The 24,247-nt window shown below is 35.5% G+C and overlaps 1 protein-coding gene across 1 annotated transcript in view; it reads right to left on the bottom strand.

Moving 5' to 3' along the window:
- LOC127946186 (contactin-associated protein-like 2) overlaps positions 1 to 24,247 on the bottom strand; it is a 361,215-nt gene that overhangs the window by 185,583 nt on the left and 151,385 nt on the right. The window contains exons 5-8 of the mRNA XM_052542554.1: positions 18,279 to 18,482; positions 16,293 to 16,477; positions 14,452 to 14,595; positions 12,791 to 13,049 (exon numbers count right to left, since the gene is read on the bottom strand). Coding sequence (XP_052398514.1) covers positions 12,791 to 13,049; positions 14,452 to 14,595; positions 16,293 to 16,477; positions 18,279 to 18,482 — 792 coding nt within the window. The remainder of the gene's footprint in view (positions 1 to 12,790; positions 13,050 to 14,451; positions 14,596 to 16,292; positions 16,478 to 18,278; positions 18,483 to 24,247) is intronic.

Raw genomic sequence — 24,247 nt, 5'->3', positions numbered from 1 at the left:
TCACTAAGCTGGCAAAATGATCTTTCCAAAAATGGCTTGTAAACTCAATCAGGTGTAACTAATCACCTTCTCAATGGCACACAAGTGAGCCACTTGACTTTCAGCTGTGGTCATTTTGATTCGCTCATGAAAAGAGCTTTCCTGGAGCATTTTAGTCCACGGTAGTGCAACAGAAGCAAACAATAAACCATGCATGACAAGACACTGTCAAAAGATCTCTGGGATAAAGTTGTGGACAGGGGCAAGTCATGAGAGGAATACCAAAAATATGCAAAGGCTTTATCAATAGCTAGAAGCACAGTTTAGTGTCTTATTAAGAAGTGGAAGGTATTTGGTAAAACACAGATCCTCCCATGATCAGGGTGTTGTTCCAAACTGGATGAAAGAGCCAGGAGGAAACTGGTCATAGAGGCGACCAAGAGACCTACAGCAACTCTGAAGCAGCTGTAGAAATTTCTGACAAATAGTGGTCATTTTGTGCATCTAACAACATCACAAATTCTCCACAACTGTGGCTTGTATGGGAGGGTTGCAAGAAAAAAGACCACTTGGAGTCGCGACCTTGAAAATTCAGAGGCAGATGAGATTGAAATTTAATTACTTGGCCTCAACACCAAACAATATGTCTGGTGGAAATCCAATACAGCTCACTATTAAAATAACAACATTCTTACAGTAAAGCATGGAGGTGGTAATATCCTGTTATGGGCTGTTTCTCTGCACCAGGGAACACCTGGAACACCTGTCAGGGTGTAGGAAATATGGATGGCACAAAATAAAAAGGTGAAAGAAGTTTTATCTCCCAACAAGACAATGATCCTAAGCTCACAGTGGCTGAGCAGTTCTGCAAAGAAGAGCGGGCAAATATTGCAAAGTCTAGATGTGCAAAGATGGTAGAGAGTGATCCCAACAGACTAAAGGCTGTGATTAAAGCTAAATGTGGTTCAACAAAATACTCAATATGATCTCTAAATTTAAATCATTTGTATTAGCAACAATTTTCTCAGAAAACAAAAATAATGTTCAGTTTGCATCTCAAGTAAATGTATCTTGCTTTCAGGATATTTAAGTACTCATATTGGAAAACAAAACTAAAATACTGTAATACAGATTATCCTTTTTTATGTATTTATTTATTTGGCACTTGCAACATTTAATGCAATGACTTTATTCATTTAAGACTTTATGCTTTATTTAAGACCTTTTCAGGTCTTAATTTGTGGGAGAGTGAATTAAGACTTTTTAAACCCCACAGAAACCCTGTACATTTTGTACATGATGTACATCTCCACAGCATCACTGCGGTATGTTCAGCCTTTTTGCAGCTTACTAATTACAACATCAGTGTGAAAGGGCAGCACCCCTGCATGTCCTCTTGATTAATTAACACAATGTGGGTCCCTTGAACTCTGACAGATCAACCCACAGTCTTTACTTTTCCACCTACTTAATCAACTTTCCCATGATGACCTTCAGCTCCTCAGGATCACACATACACTTGGTTTCTCTTTTACAACATGATTGAACTCCACTCAAAGAATAACAGACACTCGTATAACATTGCCCAAACAGATTTTAATAAATGTCTGGAGGATTCCAGCCGCACAACACCATTTAAGTGTGAATGACATTTGAAGGACTTGGTGTCCTTTAAAAAGCAGGAGCATCATCATATGGGGTTCAAAGGTAGAGATGCAGTTACAGGGATGCACAGTCTCCAGCTCTATTTGTCATCATGGTAAGTCTGATATTTGAGTATGGGCTGCGAAAGGCTCTCTGCAACTCAAGCCAAGAAGCCCCAGATGCAATAATGTCATCAAAAAGGATTGCTGGAAAAGTTTCTGCTTCCTCACTACTCAGAAGTTCACAGACACCAAGCCATGATTAATGTTAGGCTTTGCCAGGAAAGAGTGCTCCTGGGAGAGCAGGAACTTCAAGGTTCTGCTTTTCCATGAATACGTTTTTGATAGCAGAGTGTCTGAAATTGTCTTAGAAGCCCCTTTTTTAAACATAAAGAGAGAGGTGCTGAAATATGTATCATGCCTCTTCTGTCCAGCCCTCAGAAGAATATTAATGACTTATCCGAGGGAGGTCCAACTCTGATTTTCTACAAATGTCACAGGTAAAATCTTTGGAGGAAATTCAGTAAGAGTGAGTGATACACCAATTTTGCATGAGCTTTAGTGTCTAATTCACTGATGGACTTTTTCAAATGAGGTACTGGCAAAATTGCAATAGAAAATACACACAAACTGTGCTTTCAAATTAAAATTCAATAGCGCAATGAGTCTTGTGAATAAAGTGCAATGTACTGAGCGTTTCAATACAAGCATACTTGATGAATAAAAGTATTAGCCTCTTTCAAACTAATTTACAAACATCTTTTGAACACTAGTCTAAGCAACAGCACTTAAAAGTATAATAGAATAGAATAATTGCCTATAAGTTCCATGATTGGACTGTTATTACTATGACTCCAGAAAAGGAGTAAAAATTAATGCAAAAAAAAATAAAAATAACTGGTGAAACCTTACCACTAAGTGGGCATACAAATTCTGTTTTGACAATGCATTGGGTATTTTTAATGGAAAACCCACTGATATTTGTCTAAGCAGTTTAAGACCACATCCTGTTTAATTCATACCTCTAGGTTGACCTGGCACAAGCTACTGTTTGCTTTGTGTCTTGACTTTGGCCTTTTCTTGAGGCACAGCCTGTGGGCTCCAGGGCACGGAGCTCAGACTTGCCATGATTGTTTACAGAGGCTTTTGTGAGTGATGTAAAATACACACGACCACCCGATTGCCTTGACACATTCATCCTTGAGGAAACAGAAATATTTCCAGCCATCCATTGCTGTTAAACTCTTTCGACTGCTGTAAATGGACTGAGGGAAAGATTGGATAAATCATATTTATTTAAGAAATACTAAATACTAATACTAAATCAAACTATATGACAATGCACCATACTGACGTTTTCCTACTAATATGAGCAGTTTTTTCCCCACATAAAAATATCAATAAAAAAGTTGCTGTTAAGCAACTGAAGAAGAGACATAAAATGGATGATAAAGGAACATCTAGATGTCAAAGGTTATGTGCTATGTCAAGATCATTGGAGAATTTCAGCAGAAGCCTGCGGGATAAACCTGATATGCTCTGCTCCCAGTCACCTTCACAGATCACATTGATTTTTTAGGCCATCACCTCCCTGAAGGGGACAGAAAAACTAGAGAGACAGGAACTCTGCTTATTTCTGACTGATAAAATGTGACCATGGCACTGGCTCTGAAATAGACAAACCTCCTGATTTTCCTCTGGAAAACGGACACGGTTAAGGCAGGATCACAGGTCAAGGCTTTGAGCTTTTCATAGCTGTTTTTTTTTCATCTTGGTAAAAGGATGGCCTGCAGTGTTTAACTAGACATGGAGCTATAAGACAGAAGACAGTGTAACAGACACTATCAGAGTGAGAAGGGCTAAGATAACAGATATCTCACACAGACTTATTGAAAACTGGCAAATTCATGAACAAAAGATATCCTATGTCAGATCTTCTGTAAATTATGAATGAGCTAAAGACATAATAGCTCTGTTCCAATACCAATGCCTTGCTGCCTACTGTCTACACAGGCATCCTAACCATCACTGAACCCTTTAAATGACTGATTAGTATTTTTTTTAAATAAAATAATACTTTTATTCTGTGTGGATGGATCAAAAGTGACTGTAAAGATTTTTGTTGTTGTTACAAACTATATGTCTATTTTAAATAAATGCTGGACATTTAAACTTTCTATTCATGAAAGAATCCTGAAAAATATGTTTCCACAAAAATATCAGGCGGCATAACTGTTTTAACATCTGTAATAAGAAGAAGTATTGCTTGAGCACCACATTGTATGATTTCTAAAATTCAGGAATAAATGAAATTTTTAAATATATTAAAATGGAAAACAGTTATGTTCATTTGTAATAATATTTCACATTATTACTGATTGTACTGTATTTTTTTAACCAAATAAATTGAGCCTTGATGAGCCTAATAAACAAAACATTTAAAAAATATATAACTGACCCAAAGTTTTAAATTGTAGTATACATATTTAAAGGTTAATCATATTGTGTCAAAAAGTGTAATTATAATAATAAAGTTATTGTAATTACAAAAATATATTTGAATGCAATACTTAACAATACCAAAAGTTATAGTATTTGTGATATTATTGTACTAAATTGAAAATAAATTATTAAAACATTATCTGGTGGAAAATATTATAAATTAAAATAATGAATCATTTTTATTGAGCTTACTTTCTCCCTCTGTCTACATGTGTCTCTGCCCGGAAAAGCCTTCACTCCGGAAGTGTTTCGATGATGCATTAAAATGCTGCCTCTGTAGGCAGCTCACTGAGATTTTGGAACAGAAAAAAATGACTTTCCCTGTTGAAAAAGGCTGTGTGAGACATCTGTTCATTTTGGCTGAAGAGGAGGAAGGAAGGCAAACAGGAAGAAGTAGTCTGAAAGCAAAGAAGCTGGTAAAGAACGATTCAGGGCAGCTTTTGAGACCCACTGTGAACAAACATCCCTGAAAGATCAATGGATTATTGCAGAACATCCATCAAGATCGTTCACTAAATTGGAATTCAGAGCATGAGAGTATACAGGAAATTAACAATGTAAGAATGGCAGCCTCACATCTATTCTGCTGTCTATGGACAAACTCCTCCATCATTTGGAAATGGAGACACTGTAGACACAATACAAGCCTTTGAAACCAATCTGCTATAAAGCAGGCATTAAATACTCTGTGTGATCACATCTCCTACACTGTGAGCACACAGGGATAATACACAAGGTTTTCTATAGATAATTCCACATTTCTTTTTTTTGTTTTTTAATTCACTGTTTTTTTTAACGAATGTTAACTTTCATGAAAACTCACTGATAAACAAAAGCCTCTATATATGCAATGAAACTTACAGTTGAGTAAATAAAAAATGAAAATCATTAGATGAATTGATAGAATTGAAAAGCAGACCATCTGAACAAAATGTTAAAAGCGATAATAGCATTAAAAAACAACACTATAAAAATCATCTCTCATAAAAGGTGGCATAAAAGAAAAACAACAACAACAAAAAACATTTAATTTACATTTCATATTCTTATTTCAATTTTGGTAAACAATTTTCAGTTGAAATATATATAATGTCAACAACTGATATTTTAGTCTTTCCTTCCAAAAATAAATCACATAAAAAAATCTGATTAAAGTACAATACAGTTCAAAAGTTTATTGTAAGACCAGAACCAGTAAGATTTTTCATGTTTTTGAAATAGTTTGTTAGGTTGTGTTGATTTAATCAAAAATACATCAAAACAGTAATATTGTATTACAATTTAAAATAACTGTTTTCTATTTTGATAGATATTAAAATGTAAGTTATTTGTGTAATGTAGAGCTGAAATTTCAGTATCATTACTCCAGACTTCAGTGCAACATGATCCTTCAGAAATAATTCAAATTTACTGATTTGGTGCTCAAGAAACATTTCCTCTTATCATCATTATAAATTGCTGAAAACAGTTGCTCTGAATAATATTATATATATATATATATATATATATATATATATATATATATATATATATATATATATATATATATATATTTGCTGAATTAAAGTATTGATTAAAAGACACCAGATTCCAAACTTTTGAAAATACAATTGATAATATTTACAAAGCAGAAATCATAAAGCTGCATTTCTGTGCTGATCACTTGAATTCTTTGGAATAGATCTAATTTGATAAAAAATTAGCTGAGAGTAATATATTCTTACTAAAAGATGAAAGCATGGTCAAAATAGCCTCAATGTTCAATAAAGAACATATGAGATTCAGGGTATGTATGCTACAAGTCTGTAGAAATCTGCACAACTCGCCATCATTCCAGTGTGTTAATAAATAGCAAGTAATAAACCCAAATGTCCATTCACCATAACTTTCTTTGTGAGGCTGAAAGTTCAATATTGAATAGGAATATACTGCAATAATGGAGATCCCCCAAGGGAATCATAGGGCAAACACTATACCTCACTATGATTATAATGTTATATTGTCCCAGTTTATGAGCTTGCTAAATTGCCTTCCGCCTGGATTGAAAAGCTTCTGAAATTACCTCGGTGGGGCAAATATTTGAGACCGAGCCAGAGACAACTCAAATTCATAAGTGCTCAAGGGCTTCATAAATTTCAAAGAAAACAGATTCACTTAAACAAGCGGAATCAATATATGATATAGTACTAGAGAGAGATGGGAGGAGAGAGGCAATTGGCAGTTCTTTCAGTCTTCCAAGTTCACATTCCTTAAAGGTATCAGACTTTGGCTGAAGCCACGGGAAGAGCCACAGCTGAATGCATATAAGGAGCAAAACAAATGCCACCAAGCATGACGATTTGAAGCTTTTTTCCAACTTATCCCATTAACACAATGGGACATGTCTGTGATCGGTGCGATTCATCAAACTGTCAGCAACATGACTTGTCAGTGTTGTTCTCACAGGCTTACATTTCATGAGTGGAAAATCACTGGCAATTTTAATTTGCCCTGTCCATTTTGGTTGTAATTGAACGTGCAGTAATGCTCTGAATACCTATTAGTTTTTTCTTATAAGGTATAATGGCACTAACGATTAAAAGGAAAACAAATGTTTAAAGGTACCATATTTTAAACCATTGACATGTTGGAGCATTAACATCTTAATGCTAAGATTTAACATACGCTCCCAGACAGTATCATTATCATGATTAACAATTTTACTGTAAACTGCAGCGTTTGTCTAACTCTAACTGGGTCCATTAGTAAATAAGCAGAAAACAAAGAAAAGCAAACATATCTTCACCCGATTCCTCATGTTTAATTCGAAAACATTTAAAAAACATTGAGGAACTTGCCAGCACTAGATGTCAATACGATCGTGATAATTCTCAATTTAAACAAAAAGTGGGATTTTCATATTATTTGGCTATTAATGAGAGATTCAATTCTAAGGAAACACTCTGTCAGATATGTTTTGTATGAATCATCTTGAATCATTTCGGGAAGAAGTTCTAATCCCTAACATTGTACCATTCCCACCCATTACAAATGGATTCGCCACACTGAATCATTCATGACATGCCAATTAACTTAAAGTAACGGCCGTTAATCTTCAGTGCTTGAAGAAAAAGATGATGAAAACTTGTTTCAATGCATTTAAATCAGTAGGCCGAAAATTCACTGAATTGCTGAAATAGTAAGCAAAAGTAAGAAGATGGCAATTACTCAAGTGTCCCCTCTGGAATTTGACTTAACTACAGCCTATTAGCAAGACTACGCTAATTTACGGAACTATCAGACTCCTCATCTACATTACCAAAGCCAATTTGCAGCTCAAGAGAAGCAGAATGGACCTTTAACCTGAGCAAGAACAACAAGCTGAGCAGGAAAAAAAAATCACACAGTATAGATGAAAGTTTACTGTATGACCCTACTGACCTGTACAATGTCTGGATCCGTCTCCTATCCAACATCATTACGAAAAGGATAGATTAATGTTCAGCAGCACTTGTTTCATTTTCAGTAACCAGAACCGAAAGACGTAACAGTTGGGGATACAATAGAATACTAAAATATGTTCTTGCAATACTTACTCAGTTGTGCCGCAACACCATTACTGAATCTACAACTTGAAACTGATTTCAAAAGCATAGAGTGCAATATGCAGTATGTTTTCCACACAAATTATTCTGATATACAGTTCTTTTTCAATAAAAAAAAACATACAACCAGTGTAATCTGATCCCCGAATTGACTCTTATGAGTTTGTTCTTTTTAGAAAATCATACACATAGGATGCAACCAGTGTAGTCTGATTCCTAAACGAGTGGCTCTTATAAACGTTTCTCTTCATTAAATCAAAAACATACAGTGTAATCAGATTCCTGAACTAATGACACTCATGATCAGTTCTTCTAAGCGAATCAGAAAAATACAGTACAAACACTGTTAAGTGTCTACAGACCTGTGCTGACCAGCTGGCCCACATCTTTTCATAGATCTTCAACAGATCACTGGAGCTGTGCCTCCCTGCCTGCTTCAAATGCTCCTCCATCACCCATTCCAAAGAAACCCAAAATCACAGGACTGAATAAGTGTAGACCTGTTGCCTTAACATCTTAGGTCATCAAGTCATTTGAGAGACTGGTGTTGGCTTATCTGAAGGGCTTTAATGGACCTTTACTGGACCCCCTGCAGTTTGCTTATCGAGCACACAGGTACATCTGGGCAAACCGTGGACTTCTGTGAGGATCCTGTTTGTGTACTTCAGTTCGGCCTTCAACACCATCATCCCAGCACTCCTCCAGACCAAACTTACCCAGCTCTCAGTCCCTAGTTCTATCTGTCCGTTGATCACCAGCTTTCTGACAGATAAGCAACAGCTAGTGAGACTAGGGAAGTTCATGTCAAACAGCCACATCATCAGGACTTGGGCCCCTCAGGGTTGGGTCCTCTGTCAAGCTTCTGAAGTTTGCAGATGACACTACATCATTAGCCTTATCCAGGACAGTGACAAGCCTGCTTACAGTCAAGAGGTTGAGCAGCTGGCTGTCTGGTGCAGCCTTAACAACCTAGAGTTTAACAAGCTCAAAACTGTGTAGATGATTGTGGACTTTAGGAGAAACCCCATTCACTATAATGAACAGCACAGTGGCAGAAGTTGAGTCATACCTTTCACAAGAATTATGAAATTATTTGTTATGAAAGAGGAATAGGAATAGCTGCCTAGTTAATGTGGCCACAACCTGCAGTTTGCAATTACTGAATGGCAAGTGCCTAATTAGATTCAGGTTAGCTATTGGTGTTTGTGTGTGTATGTGTGTGTGTTTGTATAAGGAATGCTTCCTACATTGTTGGTGAGCGTGTTGAATGGTGGCTGTTGCTGCAATCTTGAATACTGGCTTTTTGATTTTCCCAGCGTTATGGAACTTTGAGTTGAGCCCTACAGGGCAAGCATTGGCCAATCACTGCGTTGTTGCATCTGGATATGTTGCAATGGAGAAACAATTATTAAAGTTGGGTTGAGCTGTTGGCTGTATGCACTTTGATTGTTTTAATATGCTGCCTGGGCTGTGCTTATCAATCGTAGTCTGATGTCGGAAGGGTTAATTTGCTAACAATCAGATGGGTAAACTATTGATTTATCATGTGAACATTCATAAAAGACTTGCTGTTTATATCATGTTCCCTTCTGTTTTAGCTGAAGAGTCCACTTGTAACATGTCTGTGTGATCATTGATAGCCGACTGGGATAGTGATCTGGCTTCCCCTTCCTTTTCTTTTTTTCTTCTTTTTTTCTTATTTTTGTTTGTTTTCTTTTTTCTCTTTTTTGAACCCTTGTCTTGTCAAGTGAACTCGGAGGACCGTGAGATCAGAGTTTTAATCGATGTAGTTGTTTGGTCACCCCACACTGTTTCAACTGGATGATTGTGTACTTGTGAGGTTTGTATGGTTTATTTATTGTTGTGTGAATTATCTATAAATTGATGTGAATTGGTTGAGTGTGATTTGGCTATGTTTGTGCTTGTACATTATGGTTATGGTCTCATATCTGGGGAATGTTTAATGTGTTAATGTGATTTTACTTTGTTACTCTATATTTTGTTTAAGATCATGATGTAATTTGTAAAATTCTATATATATAATATATATATATTAGTACAGACCAAAAGTTTGGACACACCTCATTCAAAGAGTTTTCTCTATTTTCATGACTATGAAAATTGTAGATTCACATATATATATATATATATATATATATATATATATATATATATATATATATATATATATATATATATATATATATATATATATATATATATATATATATATATATATATATATATATATATATATATGAATCTACAATTTGTGTGTGTGTGAGTATGTATCATTTTTATTTATTTATTTTGAGGTGCTACCCCCTCTGAGCTAATGGGTACCCTTGATCACTTAGTGATCTGATTCTAGTTTTCTATTTTGCTGACTGTGTGTGTGTGTGTGTGTGTGTGTGTGTGTGTGTGTGTGTGTGTTGTGTGTGTGGTGGACTGAGTATAATAGTGCATGGCGTGTAGTGAAGTGGAATTTGGGGCGGGTTTGTTATTTCTCCCTGTCAGCTGATATGCATTTTTGACTGTCTTACTGGTTTGTCATTTGTGTCTTTAGTTTGGTTTTGCTTTGAAACCAGACTAATTAATTTTTTTGTGGAACTATGTGTGGAATTGTTTTTTTTTATAATTACAATTTTTTTTTCATAAATAAAGTATTGTTATTTCTTTATTCACATCTCAGCTGTATCATTGTGGGAGCAAATCTGTGCATTCTTATTAGACCATTATCTCCATGGGTGAAATTCCCAGGATGATGTAGTCAGTGTTACAAGAAGTTAGATGTCCAGTTGGTTCTAGGAATCCACCACCTTTTTGTCTTTACAGTCCAGTTTAATAAAACACAAAACCAATCCTTTGGGCGACACAAAAGCATCTTATAAATTGCCAAAAGAACTACACTTCCAAATATTTCTTCATTAAATGTTCTAAAACAATTGTTAATAGAATAATTAAGGAACCAGAATCACTGTCTGCCTTATTGGTTTAACAAACAACTAGCAGTAGATTGTTGAATTTGAAGCTATAAGGATTAACGATTCATTGCAGCATTCCCATAAACCTTATCAGCTATTTATGAAGGTAGATTGATCATGAATGCTCTCAATTCAGCATCTATACCACAGAATTAAAGAATTCAAGAAGCATGACTAAGGCAATCATTTATTAATTTGTCAAGGTAACGATTCTCTGCAGATGGCGAAAAAAAAAAAGTAAAAGCATTTAAAACTAGACTCAATTTGCATTCTAATACCAGATGTCAGATTAACAAGAAAACCCCTGCCATGCAGCCACACGTATAAACCTGCCTAATGTATAAGTTTTTAACAATGACGTTTTAAGAGGCATTCTAAAACATGTGCATGGGTTACATTTATATCTGATGAATTATCTAATAATTCCAAGAGGGAAGGGGGAAAATTATATGATCTATTAGACAACAAATGGATGATGTCCAGTCAACCTGATTCATTGTAGAGCTATGGTTACTCTTGTATTGTGCTCTGTTGTACAGAAGAACAAGTGACAGCCCATATCAATACACTGATAAAGTCTACGATTGATCCAGTAAATCCAATAACATGCTCAAGTCTGAAATGGGATCGAACTTTCAGATCCTGAAGACCTATTAGCCTGGGTCAGACAACAACATTAATCTCATAGCCATCACTGAGCACTTACTATGCATAGAACTACATCAAGTTATTACCTGACTCTTCCATGCTAGAGTTCAATGATGAGACAATTGGCTTTTCTTAAAAGAGATAAAGAATTCCATAGAGGTGGAGCCCAATTAGCCTTGAGGTTAACACTGTAAGAGTAGCTACCCTTTCTCTTAATGGCCTATTAGCACAGGAGTTTGGCAAGTGTCTACTTCAGACTGACAAAGACACCTCTAAAGTCAACAAAAAAAGGACAATTTCATTAAGATGAAGACTAGCCTTTAAATATAAACTAATTTCTCATCCAGTTCTTCCAGAATATATTATCCACATTCATTCTAAGATACTTCAGAGAAATGCAGAGAAAACATGTATACCCAACTAAAATATACTCTATTTACAATACTTTATTAATTGACAGCAAAACTTGGTATTTTTATTTTTTGCATGGATTAAAGATGCACTGTGTAATTTTTGCAGCTTCTAGCGGTGAGGTTGTGAATTGCAACCAATGGCACAGTCCCTTTGGTTGCCCCCCGCTCACCCCTCCCTTTAGAGAAGCTACGGTGGCCGGCAAAGGTAAAGATGTCTTCGGTAAAGACAGCAGAGAGCAATGAGATTTCTTTACAAAGGTAAATCAAGGAATTATATTTACTTATTTATTCAATAAATCAATGTTATTGCAAATGTTCATTTACTTGAGTATCATTGTGTCAGTGTTTTATTCGCAAAAACAACAAAGTGACAAACCGCGCTCTGTAGAGCAGTTTGTCTGTTTAGGGATACTGTACAAACATGGTGGCGACTTCCATGTAAGGGGACCCACTGTGTATGTAGATATAAATTACTCAATCTAAGGTAATAAAAACTTAACGGCTCATTAAGAAAGGTCTTTATACACCTCTGAAAACATAGTTACTGTATGTGTGTGTGTGTGTGTGTGTATATATATATATATATATATATATATATATATATATATATATATATATATATATATATTATATTGCATTTCTGTAAATAGATAATTGTAAATATTACACATTGCACCTTTAAAGTCTTTACAAGAGATTTACATCTCAATTGCTGCTCTTTTGAATGTTTTATTCCTCAAAGAATCCTAAAAAAACATTTATCAAAGTATCAAAAAAAATATTAAACAGCATGTCTGATTTAAGCTGTAAAAGAGAAACCTGAGCATCAGAGTTTAACTTTGGGACATGATGCAACTTTACCATATTGCTAAAACTAGTGCTGATTGATCATACAGCATCTAAATGTATGACATTGAAACATTAAGTAAATTATCAAGTAGGCGCTGCTTTGCCAGAAAAAAAGGGGGCTGATGAAACCTTATGAGATCTTCATGTAACTGGCATTGAGTTTCTGTGTGGGAAGAATGTCAGCTCACCTGATGCAATGTCCACACGCAAGTTTTTTTGCTGAGTGACGTTAATGTGTGCCGTGACTTTTCCATCGTTTAGAGACAATTCTAGCATTCCATCTGCCAAGGAGCTGAACAGGAGCAGGCCGCTGGGGTTCCAGGTACGGAACTGGAATCTCACAGACACCATATTGTGGTCCCTCCTCCCTGGCAACTGCAGAAAGCTGGTGCTATTGAAGAAGACGGGGAACGTGTGCGTGTCCACGCAGGAGAACGTCAGGTTGCGCTGAAAATGCCAACAAAGCCAGCAAAGAACTTTTAGATGTTTTTTCTCAGAAAAGAGATGTCTCTGTACAACATCAAATTTGATGTAACACACTGCATATTGTATTTCTCGTATGCAACATCTTTAATAAATGTACGAAGCTGCAAAATAAAGTGACTCGAAAATAAATCTGTGTCTGAAATGGTTGAGGACCTTTCATGTGGAACATAGGCTTAAAGAAATATCCCTTAAAATGCTGCTACAGCATGTTCCCAACCACGCTGTCGATTTCTGAACTTTAAGCTGGAAAAGGGGCCGCATGGAAGCAATGACAAAGACTGTTATTCATAACTCTTTAGCTCTACGTCCTTCTAAATGGTAATTTTAAACCACCGAATGCACTTCAGACTTATTTCAAATATAGAGAACTTAATCAGTCTCATCACAATGAAAGAGAAAAGTGCACTCAGCCTTCCTCAGTGCTTCATAACAGAACCTCCGCTCATGTGATGTGTTTTATTAACCTTGAACATAATCCTTCAGACATGAATTACAATTCAGAGCCTGTCTATGGTGGAGCAATGTCAAACTATAGTGAAAAAGAGGATATTTTCAATGTGTCTCTGTGGTTTTTGTACAATGAGTGTCAAAGGAGTCCAGTGTTGTTTTGGACCTAACTGGCGTTCACTGACTTTAAAATATCTTCTTTTGTGCAGACGAAATAAAGTCATGCAGACTTGGAATGACATGAGGGTGAGTAAATAATGATAGAGTTTTCATTTTAGATTTCATTTAGTGCAGTACAAACTTGATTTGCTTTATTTGTCAAAAACTAAATCTCTGGAACAAAATCATGAATCTAATTCAGACATATTTCTATTTAACATAATGCTTGTCTGATGTTCTGTGACATGATGTGCTAGTGTAACTGTATGGCAAAGATACGACTGCAATTTTCATCAGAAAAAAACATTGTGTCTCTTCATGTTTGTGGTTCCATTAATGCACCACAGAACACTGATATGCTTATCAGATATAATCTGCAATTATTGCATTCTTTGTATAATCACAGGCAGTGGAAATTTGATTATTATCAGTGCTGACAACAGTCATCAAATCTGTGTAGAGGATTAACATTCCTATCAGCACGTTGAAACAAATGAAATGGATAAATACAGCATAGACATGAGGTTTAAAATGCAAGCTCCATCAATATCACGTTGGAACCGCTCTACATTCTGAAGTGTCAACCTTGCACAGTTCTTCATGGTCATACACCTCCACAAAATCCTCCAGACGAAAACAACCCACCTAAATGTGTTACATTTGCACCGAACTGTCATGAACGGCAAAGTATACACTAAAACTCTTATCAGCCAGATGTGGTTTGTGGAGATGATTGAAAAGGGAACACAAAACTTACTAAACTAGAAGAGTCCAGTTTTTTTCTTCTGGCCAGGTCAGTGATGTTCTCTCCATTGTAGTTGATGCTTTCCATGCAGCCTTTGAAGTTTCTTCTACCCCCTGAGACTGGCTTCCCAGAATAAGGCATTCCTCCGAAAGTCAGCTACATGAAAAAAAATAAAAAAAATAAAAGAAATCAGACATAAGTCAGAAAAACAGTATCAAAGCATTGCAACCCTCCAAGACCAACACAGCAATATAAACAAGAGAGTGGAGTAAAATGGCTGGTAAACTGAGTCACCTCCTTCATCTAGTAAATTGTGCACAATATTTTTTTCACGTTAGAAATGCATATGAGTAACGCCATTTTTATGCTAAAAACATGTTTTTGCATATAAAAGGTTAATTTGGTAACACATTACATCAAGGTTCTCTTTGTAAAGGGATTATAAAGGTGTTCATAATTAACTAATAACTCATTTTAAAATCATTATAAATCATTATGCAATTATAAATACATGAATAAAAAGCGTGATTTTAATGCAATACCTGCCAGAGACATTTTAACTCACTTTATAAATGCTTAATAAATATATTTATTCGTAGGAAGTTCACTCAAAACCAGATTCCTGATGTATTTCATAGTGCAGCAAAAATAGACTATTATAGCAGGACAAACACATCCTGCTGTATCAGGCACAGCCAAAATAAATTTAAGCTTGCAACAATGGATTAAAATCATACATAATTGTAAAATCAGATAATATCTAGCTATTAAAAGATGCTTAGTAAGTACTATTATTCAAGAAATTTCAAACAAAGCCCCAGAAAAAAAACACTAACACTTTAACAAAATAATCGGTAACACTTAAGAAAAAGGTTCCATTAGTTAATGTTAGTTAATGTATTAATTAACATGAACAAACAATGAATAATACATTTATTACTGTATTTATTCATCTTCGTTAATGTTAGTTAATGAAAATACAGTTATTCATTGTTAGTTCATGGTAATTCACAGTGCATTAACTAATGTTAACAACCACAACTTTTGATTTAAATAATGCATTAGTAAATGTTGAAATTAACATGAACTAAGACTTATAAATGCTGTAGAAGGATTGTTCTTGCTTAGTTCATGTTAACGAAAGTAGTTAACTAACATTAACTAATGGCACCTTATTCGAAAGTGTTACCAAATAATCAATAAATGCAATTGTTTGTAAATGCTGTCTGCGCTCCAGCAGAAAACGACTCACTGGATTGGATCCATTCTCAGCTCAATTAATCAGACACTTTCGCTTTAATTGGGGTCAATTTGTCTTAGACCGACTGAGCTGTAACCAGCTCTGTAGCATCCAACAGTGCCAGGAGCGTCTGAATAGATAAGTATTGGCCCTCAGACCATATTCTTTACACTAAAAATCAATTACATTCCAATATACATTCCTCGACAGCTCTTGTTAATACGCATCATTTCTGTTTGATAACATTAATATCCTGTTACACATTATCAGCGTGGATTAATCCTGTGCGAAGAAGCGGATTTTAAACCTTCTGTGCTGAAAAGAATGACAAGGGATAAAAATCCCTCTGCAAACAAGGTTTAGCACAGTGCAAACCTCCCTGGGACAAAATGTCTTGATGTGACATCACACTACAAATCAGCTTGGACAAGAATTAAATTCATGCTTATTTAAATTGAGAATTCTCACAGCATTTCCTCCTCATTGTCATCCTTGTGAGATGAATTTAAAAAAAAAAAGATTTAACTACCTGTTATAGGGTGAAACATTCTGGGCTTTAGCATCCTGTTAAATGAAGTTCAGAGCAATAAATCATTCACTTTCTCAGTCCTACCTCATAGTCCAGGTCAAGGTGGTCAAACTCCCCATTGGTGCGGAAGTGCTGCGTATGCTGATCAAGGGTGAAATTGACATTTCTCCTGTAGCGCTCAATTACTATAGAATGCCAATGATGATCGTCCAGCAGGCTGCCACTAGTCACAGATGTATGGCCCAGGATGGAGCCGTACTGATTACTTCCTATAGTTTATTAGACATGGGAGGCCATCGTTAATATCAAAAACACAATATCTTCACCTTCGCTGCACTCATCACACTGCATATGAGATGTTTATGCCCTCATGATAAGAAAGATAATGGGTTTTGTGTTTAACAGTCTTTAAGTATTTCTTTTCCCCTCTGCTAGATTTTTTCAGCGAGTCCATGAGATATTAAAGGGATAGTTCACGCAAATGAAAATTCACCGTTCATTTTGTACCAAACTTCTTATTCTGGGGAAAATTCAGTTAAAGTCAATGGAAACCTGTGTGGTTTTGGACTCCATTGACTTATATGGACAAAAACATTTAAAATATTCTTCAAACGATCTTCTTTTTGTGTTCTACAGTTTGGAGTCAGCAAGATTTTTATATTTTAGAAATAAGTGGAAAAACAAAAAAGTGAAAGTGACATACAGCCAAATATGGTGACCCACACTCAGAATTTGTGCTCTGCATTTAACCCATCCAAATTGCACACACCCAGCATTGAACACACACCCAGAGCAGTGGGCAGCCATTTAGGCTGCAGCCCCCGGGGAGCAGTTGGGGGTTCGGTGCCTTGCTCAAGGGTGGTATTGCCAGCCCAAGTCTCGAACCTACAACCTTAGGAGTCATACTCTCTAACCACTAGGCCACGACTTCCCAATAAGTATTTTATGCTCATTCATTTGATGAAACATACAGTAAAATAGAAGTATTGTGAAATATTATTACATTTGACCAATTTTTTGCTTTAATATTTTTTGAAATGCATATTTTCTGTGAAAGCAAAGGTGAATTTTCATTGCTGTGTCATTACTCCAGTCTTCAGCGTCACATGATTCAGAAATCAATCTAATAGGCTGATTTGCTGCACAAGAAACATTTCTTAATATTATCAATGTTGTGAACCATTGTTCTGCTTAATATTTTTGTGGAAACTGTGATACATATTTTTTTCAGGATTCTCTGATGAATAAAGCATTTAAAACAACAGCTTTTAGTTGATATAAAACTATTTTGTAACAAACATTAACATAAATGTCTTATGTTTTTGACCAAATTATTGCATCCTTGCTGAGTAAACTATTATTTTTTTTAAAATTTGAATAAATAAAACAAATAGGGACCCACTTTATATTAAGTGGCCTTAGCTACTATGTATTTAAATTTTAATTATTAATTTGGTACAATGCACTTATTGTGTACATACATGTTTTTACATTGTACTTATATTTGAAAAATATCTGCACATAATTACATCTGTAATTAATTTCTGTAATAATTACACGTATAATTACACGTTGACCAATCCCTTACACCTTAACACAACCTTAAACTTACCCATACCACCAAATCTGTCCCTAACCTTACCTGTTTCCCACCTCAATAGCAGCAAAAAAAAAAAAAAAAAAAGGTTGCAATACAATATGAACACAATAAGTACATTGTATTTATTTTTTGATGTAAGTACATAGTAGTTAAGGCCACTTGATATAAAGTGGGACCACAAATAGTCCTACTAACCCCAAACTTTTTTTGTTTTGTTTTGTTTTGTTTGTGTTTGTTTGATTGCATGAGGGAAAGAACCATGACAGAATTAATTAATTTATTTATTTGAGTGAACTATCCTTACCAAAGAATCAATGAGGATCAAACAATCAATTAAATAACAGAAGACAGCAGGTATATACATAACATGAAGAAATACTTAGGGCAGCACATTAATAAAAAATACACACCAAGGTACACTCAAGTTCACCATAAACAGAGGAGATATTAGGCCTCCATATAAGATTTACCGAGGTTTATCTGCAGCAGTAGCCGGCCTCTTCTCAACTCCAAGGTAATGTAGTCACCCTGTTGCCCCTCTCCGTGAAGAATCACCCCTTCGCTCTCTGATGTTTTAAACTTTAGGGCTATCACATCCTTCAAAATCTTCATCTTCTTCATTTTGAAGCGGTAAGAGATCACCCCCTGCCCATCAAAATTAATCACATCTGCCCCTGTTGATGGGAGGAAGAAAGACAGGAGGAGGAAAAGAGATTAGCACCTCTGAGGTGACTAGGTGTCATGCCCATTTTTGGCTAAATGATCGGTTGAGTGACTGTTCTATAGATTGCTTGAACGAAAGCATGGTGAAGTTCACAGAAAAACTGCGGCTGGGATCAGGTGATAAACTACAGTGAGGAAGCAGAAAATTGCAGTGGGCTATAACCTGCTGACAAAGCCTTTCTGCTTATTGCACAGTGGAGGAGGATTTTTGATCCCTGTCAAGGCTCAGAATGATGCATACCGGAAGTTATGAATGTAAATTTCTTTCACGGCATCTCTGACTCGCACTCTTGGTTTCATCTCCTGCAATGACACCGCATAACCTTTGGATATATTACACAAGCTCATGGTGCCTGATGGCACTTGATTGCTTTCCAGACTGTTTTTATATCATTCAGAAGGCATGTAAAATCTGTGATCAGCATGAGAAGGTAATTATAAAGACGTCTACAGCAACCAGAAAATAGAAAAATACAGATGTCATCATGTTCCCTTCCACCAATAAGATTGAAGTGGCGTGTTTATTCACTTGCTTTACTGAGAGATTGATTAGGTTTGATTTGAGCTTAATTAAAATGTAAATGATGGTGCTGATTTTGCAGTAGGCTTGTGACTGCAATAACTTTGGACTGATAAGGTTTAATATGGTGGCCATAAAAGGGTAAATATTAGTATATATATGTCTCATTGAAAGAAATGTAATATTCAGCAATATATACAGAGTTATAAAAATTATATAATAAATATAATATATATGGCTGCTAAAAATTCAGCTTTTCCATCACATATATAAATTGCATTTTAAAATAAAATAGAAAACTGTTATTTTGAAATAGTCTTTTTTCTCTATATTAATGTTCTTTTACTCTGTTATTATGTTCCTCTATTATGATCAAATGAATATAGAACCCCCCCCCCCCCCCCCCCCAAAAAAAAAAAAAAAAAACTAAAACAAATTAACTCTACTGTTTTATTTTTTTATGGCATTATGTAAATCCTAATTTATGATTAACATTATGCATAATATATGGCAACCCTCACCTCAAATAATATTTACCTACAGTATCTGGGGTTTGTAAGAATTTTTTTATTTTTTTTTTATTAACACTTTTTTCAGCATGGACAATTTAATCAAAAAGGTTAAAGTACTTTTACATAGATTTTGATTGTCACAATTTTTAAGTTTTTTTTTTTGGGGGGGGGGGGGGATGGGGGGGTTAAAATGTCATTATGACAAGGGACGAATCATTCTAACAAAAAACATAATATGATGAATATGTAAATTAGATACAATTAAATAATTAATTGTGGGTATTCAATAAAACAATATACCAAAATAATACATAGGTAGTGAATTTCAGGTCTACACTAAGTGATATTTTTAAGTTAGCCATCGAGTAAGTTATTTCCATTATTTGAATGGATTTTTCATGCATTGTATGGATTTTTGAGGCATGTAAAATCAATTTGCATTTATCAGCTTCCATTAACAGTGTACATTGCAAAATGATGCAACAACTGTATTTGTTGTACATGGACAAAGCAGATGAGAATATGCGTTCAGTATTATCTGTCATGTACATAATCACCAGGGGATGCCTGTAGTATGTAGCATCTACTACAATCATGTGTGTGCGTCTGTGTCTAAAGTACAGTCTGCATGTGGAATTAATTCAATTCTCTCAATGCACCCTGCTGGGGACTGATTACTACACTAATGCATGAGTATGTGTGCTATGTTTGGCCAGTTGCTCTTCCACTCCTCCTGTCTCTCTCTCTCTCTCCACTGCCAATCCCCTTCACCTCCATCACGAATGCATTCATCCGTCCTCGCCCGATCAACAAGGTCAGAGCACTGCATTCATTCTCATTCTGTGCTTCATCTCCGCTGCAGGTTAGCTTATCTAACTCCCATTCTTTCCCTCTATGCACCCTGAGAAGGGCTATCTCTATTCCTTTTCTGCACATCTTATTTATTTTCACTCAACAGTCAGTGCATTCCCGTGTCTGAAGGGAAACCGAGTGGCGAAAAAGGTCCCCCCAAAAAAGCATTTTTGTATTTTTGTTCATATTTTCCTATTAGAAAAATTTGCCTAGGAACATTTTTAACTGGTTATTAGCTAGTTCTGGCTGGTTTAAGATGTCATTAATAGGTTCAAGCAACGGCCCACTAGGTCACTAGGTCATTACCTAGTGTAAACTGGTTTAAGACAGCAGTTTATACCGGTCATAAAATGGTGTAAACTGGGTTAAGGTGGTCATTAGCTGGTTTAAAATGGTCTTTAGTTGGATTAAACTGGTTTAAGATGATCATAGCCTAGATTAAGCTGATGGCCATCAACTGGTTTAAGATGGTCATTTGTCGGTTTAGGAAGGTCATTAGCTTGTTTAAGATTGTCATCAGTTGGTGTAAGCTTAGCTGGTGCAAGCTGTTTATTAGTTGCTTAAATATGGTCATTAATTGGTTTAAGGTGGTCATTAGCTGGTGCAAGCTGTTTATTAGTTGCTTAAATATGGTCATTAATTGGTTTAAGGTGGTCATTAGCTGGTGCAAGTTGGTTATTAGTTGCTTTAATATGGTCACTAGTTGGTTTAAGGTGGTCATTAGCTGGTGCAAGTTGGTTATTAGTTGGTTTAATATGGTCACTAGTTGGTTTAAGGTGGTCATTAGCTGGTGCAAGCTGGTTATTAGTTGCTTTAATATGGTCACTAGTTGGTTTAAGGTGGTCATTAGCTGGTGCAAGCTGGTTATTAGTTGCTTTAATATGGTCACTAGTTGGTTTAAGGTGGTCATTAGCTGGTGCAAGCTGGTTATTAGTTGCTTTAATATGGTCACTAGTTGGTTTAAGGTGGTCATTAGCTGGTGCAAGCTGGTTATTAGTTGCTTTAATATGGTCACTAGTTGGTTGAAGGTGGTCATTAGCTGGTGCAAGCTGGTTATTAGTTGCTTTAATATGGTCACTAGTTGGTTTAAGGTGGTCATTAGCTGGTGCAAGCTGGTTATTAGTTGCTTTAATATGGTCACTAGTTGGTTTAAGGTGGTCATTAGCTGGTGCAAGCTGGTTATTAGTTGCTTTAATATGGTCACTAGTTGGTTTAAGGTGGTCATTAGCTGGTGCAAGCTGGTTATTAGTTGCTTTAATATGGTCACTAGTTGGTTTAAGGTGGTCATTAGCTGGCGCAAGCTGGTTATTAGTTGCTTTAATATGTTCACTAGTTGGTTTAAGGTGGTCATTAGCTGGCGCAAGCTGGTTATTAGTTGCTTTAATATGGTCACTAGTTGGTTTAAGGTGGTCATTAGCTGGCGCAAGCTGGTTATTAGTTGCTTTAATATGTTCACTAGTTGGTTTAAGGTGGTCATTAGCTGGCGCAAGCTGGTTATTAGTTGCTTTAATATGGTCACTAGTTGGTTTAAGGTGGTCATTAGCTGGCGCAAGCTGGTTATTAGTTGCTTTAATATGGTCACTAGTTGGTTTAAGGTGGTCATTAGCTGGCGCAAGCTGGTTATTAGTTGCTTTAATATGTTCACTAGTTGGTTTAAGGTGGTCATTAGCTGGCGCAAGCTGGTTATTAGTTGCTTTAATATGGTCACTAGTTGGTTGAAGGTGGTCATTAGCTGGCGCAAGCTGGTTATTAGTTGCTTTAATATGGTCACTAGTTGGTTTAAGGTGGTCATTAGCTGGCGCAAGCTGGTTATTAGTTGCTTAAAATATGTTCACTAGTTGGTTGAAGGTGGTCATTAGCTGGCGCAAGCTGGTTATTAGTTGCTTTAATATGGTCACTAGTTGGTTGAAGATGGTCATTAGCTGGTGCAAGCTGGTTATTAGTTGCTTTAATATGGTCATTAGTTAGTATAAGCAACTCATTAGCTATTGCATGCTGATCAGCAGTTGGTGTAGGCTACAATAGCAGGTAGCTAGTTTGTTACAGGTAAGGCTGTCAAATTAAAAAGTTAATTTAGGATGATGACTAATATTACTATTAGTAGAAGCATTAGTATTTTAATATTGAATATTAAATAATAAGAAACAAAACATGTACATGATTAGACTTGCCCATCTTGAATTTCTTAACAAGAGATTTCAAAAGTTTTTATAGTCCAGGTCCAGCACGTCAGTTTAATCCAGCTAATGAGCAGTAAAAAAAAAACAAAATATTATTTTCCAAAACACAACAACAATTTTAATCTGGATTTTAATAGGGTGGGAATACTGGGTTTATTTATTCCACCCTATGCCCTCATAAACAAGCGTTTGGAGATGACGGCATGTCTTTATCGGCATCTGTGATCACCAGCACGAAATGATGAAGGAATATGAGTGGTTTAACCAGCAAGGAGCAAATGTGGATGAAACACTTTCTGACAAGAAAATCACTGCAGCCAAACCCCTCTCTGCTCCTCACGAGTAGGAAAACAGCTTGAGGAATGATACGTATCTAAAGCTACCAGGCTCCATTCATACTTGTCATAAACAGAAACATTCAGAAGAGCTAGATGTCAGGTTTATTTACGCTAGCATTATTTCAATGGAAGTATTAAAAACAGAAAAACGTCTACTATGCTTAAGATTTATCCATCTCAAGGATTACATTTTTTATGAAAGGTTCAAAGAAGGTTATGGTTTTAAAAATAATCAATGGTAAAGATGGTTCTTCTAGTCTGGGTTTATATGACAGATGATTACATCACTGCAATGAGATAACTGAGTGTAATACTTCTCAAACCAATTTATGGGGATGTTAATTGAAATTTGTTATCAACATCAATTTGGCAACACTTAATATAACGAAAGTAATGAATTTGTCAAGGCTACATTCCATTTCAGAAAACAGAGGATGTCGATAGTTCATAGATTTTTTTCCCCTTGCTAGTCAAATTACAATATAATAAAAGGCTAGATTGAAATAAAAATGTAAAAGGAATACTAATGATCTGAAGCGAGTGGAATAACAACAATGCAATTAATTTACAGACATGACCTATACTGCTGACGCTCACCCTGTGAGCCACATTCAGATTTCAGGACGTTTTGACCACGCTGGAGACATCTGCTCCAAATACACATCCACTCATCTGGAAAGCTTTTCTGTTTAAATCCATAATTTGCAATGACTGATACCTTTCAAATAAATGAAAATCCAGCAAAGCTGTCTCTGTAAACTGATTAAATAAAATAGCTCATCTTTTAACCACAACACCACTACTAAGAAAGTTAACCACATTAAATGTATGTTTGGTATTCAGTAAATACTGTTGGTTTTGTGAAGTAGCACCAGGACAATTCCAAAATACCAAGTAAATGTAACCAGGATCCAAAATTAATTAAATTAATTTTGATTAAATTCAGTTTAATTCAACTTAACTAACAACTGCCAAGCAAGTTACTTTAAATAAGTAATTAATTACTAATTAAATAATCAATATTGTATTTAAATTACTTTTGTAATTACTCAGTCTGAAAAGTAATTTAATTTAGAATAAGTAACTTATTCTAATCTTTAATTACTTCTTAAACTTCTTATAAACCTTGATACATAGAAAATAGAAATGACACTCTTAATTATTTCAGTTTAACATGGAATGGTTAAGCCTTTAGCTTTAAAACAACTGTAATACTTAAGCAGATAAAAAAAATTAACCTTTGGATAACAAATAGAAATACTCTGCAAAATATCTGAAAAACAAAAAACTTAAAAGAAAATTAAACAAGTTCTA

Source organism: Carassius gibelio, chromosome A24 (genome assembly GCF_023724105.1).
Source record: "Carassius gibelio isolate Cgi1373 ecotype wild population from Czech Republic chromosome A24, carGib1.2-hapl.c, whole genome shotgun sequence".
Lineage (NCBI taxonomy): Eukaryota > Metazoa > Chordata > Actinopteri > Cypriniformes > Cyprinidae > Carassius > Carassius gibelio.
This window is presented reverse-complemented; position numbering and strand designations above follow the sequence as displayed.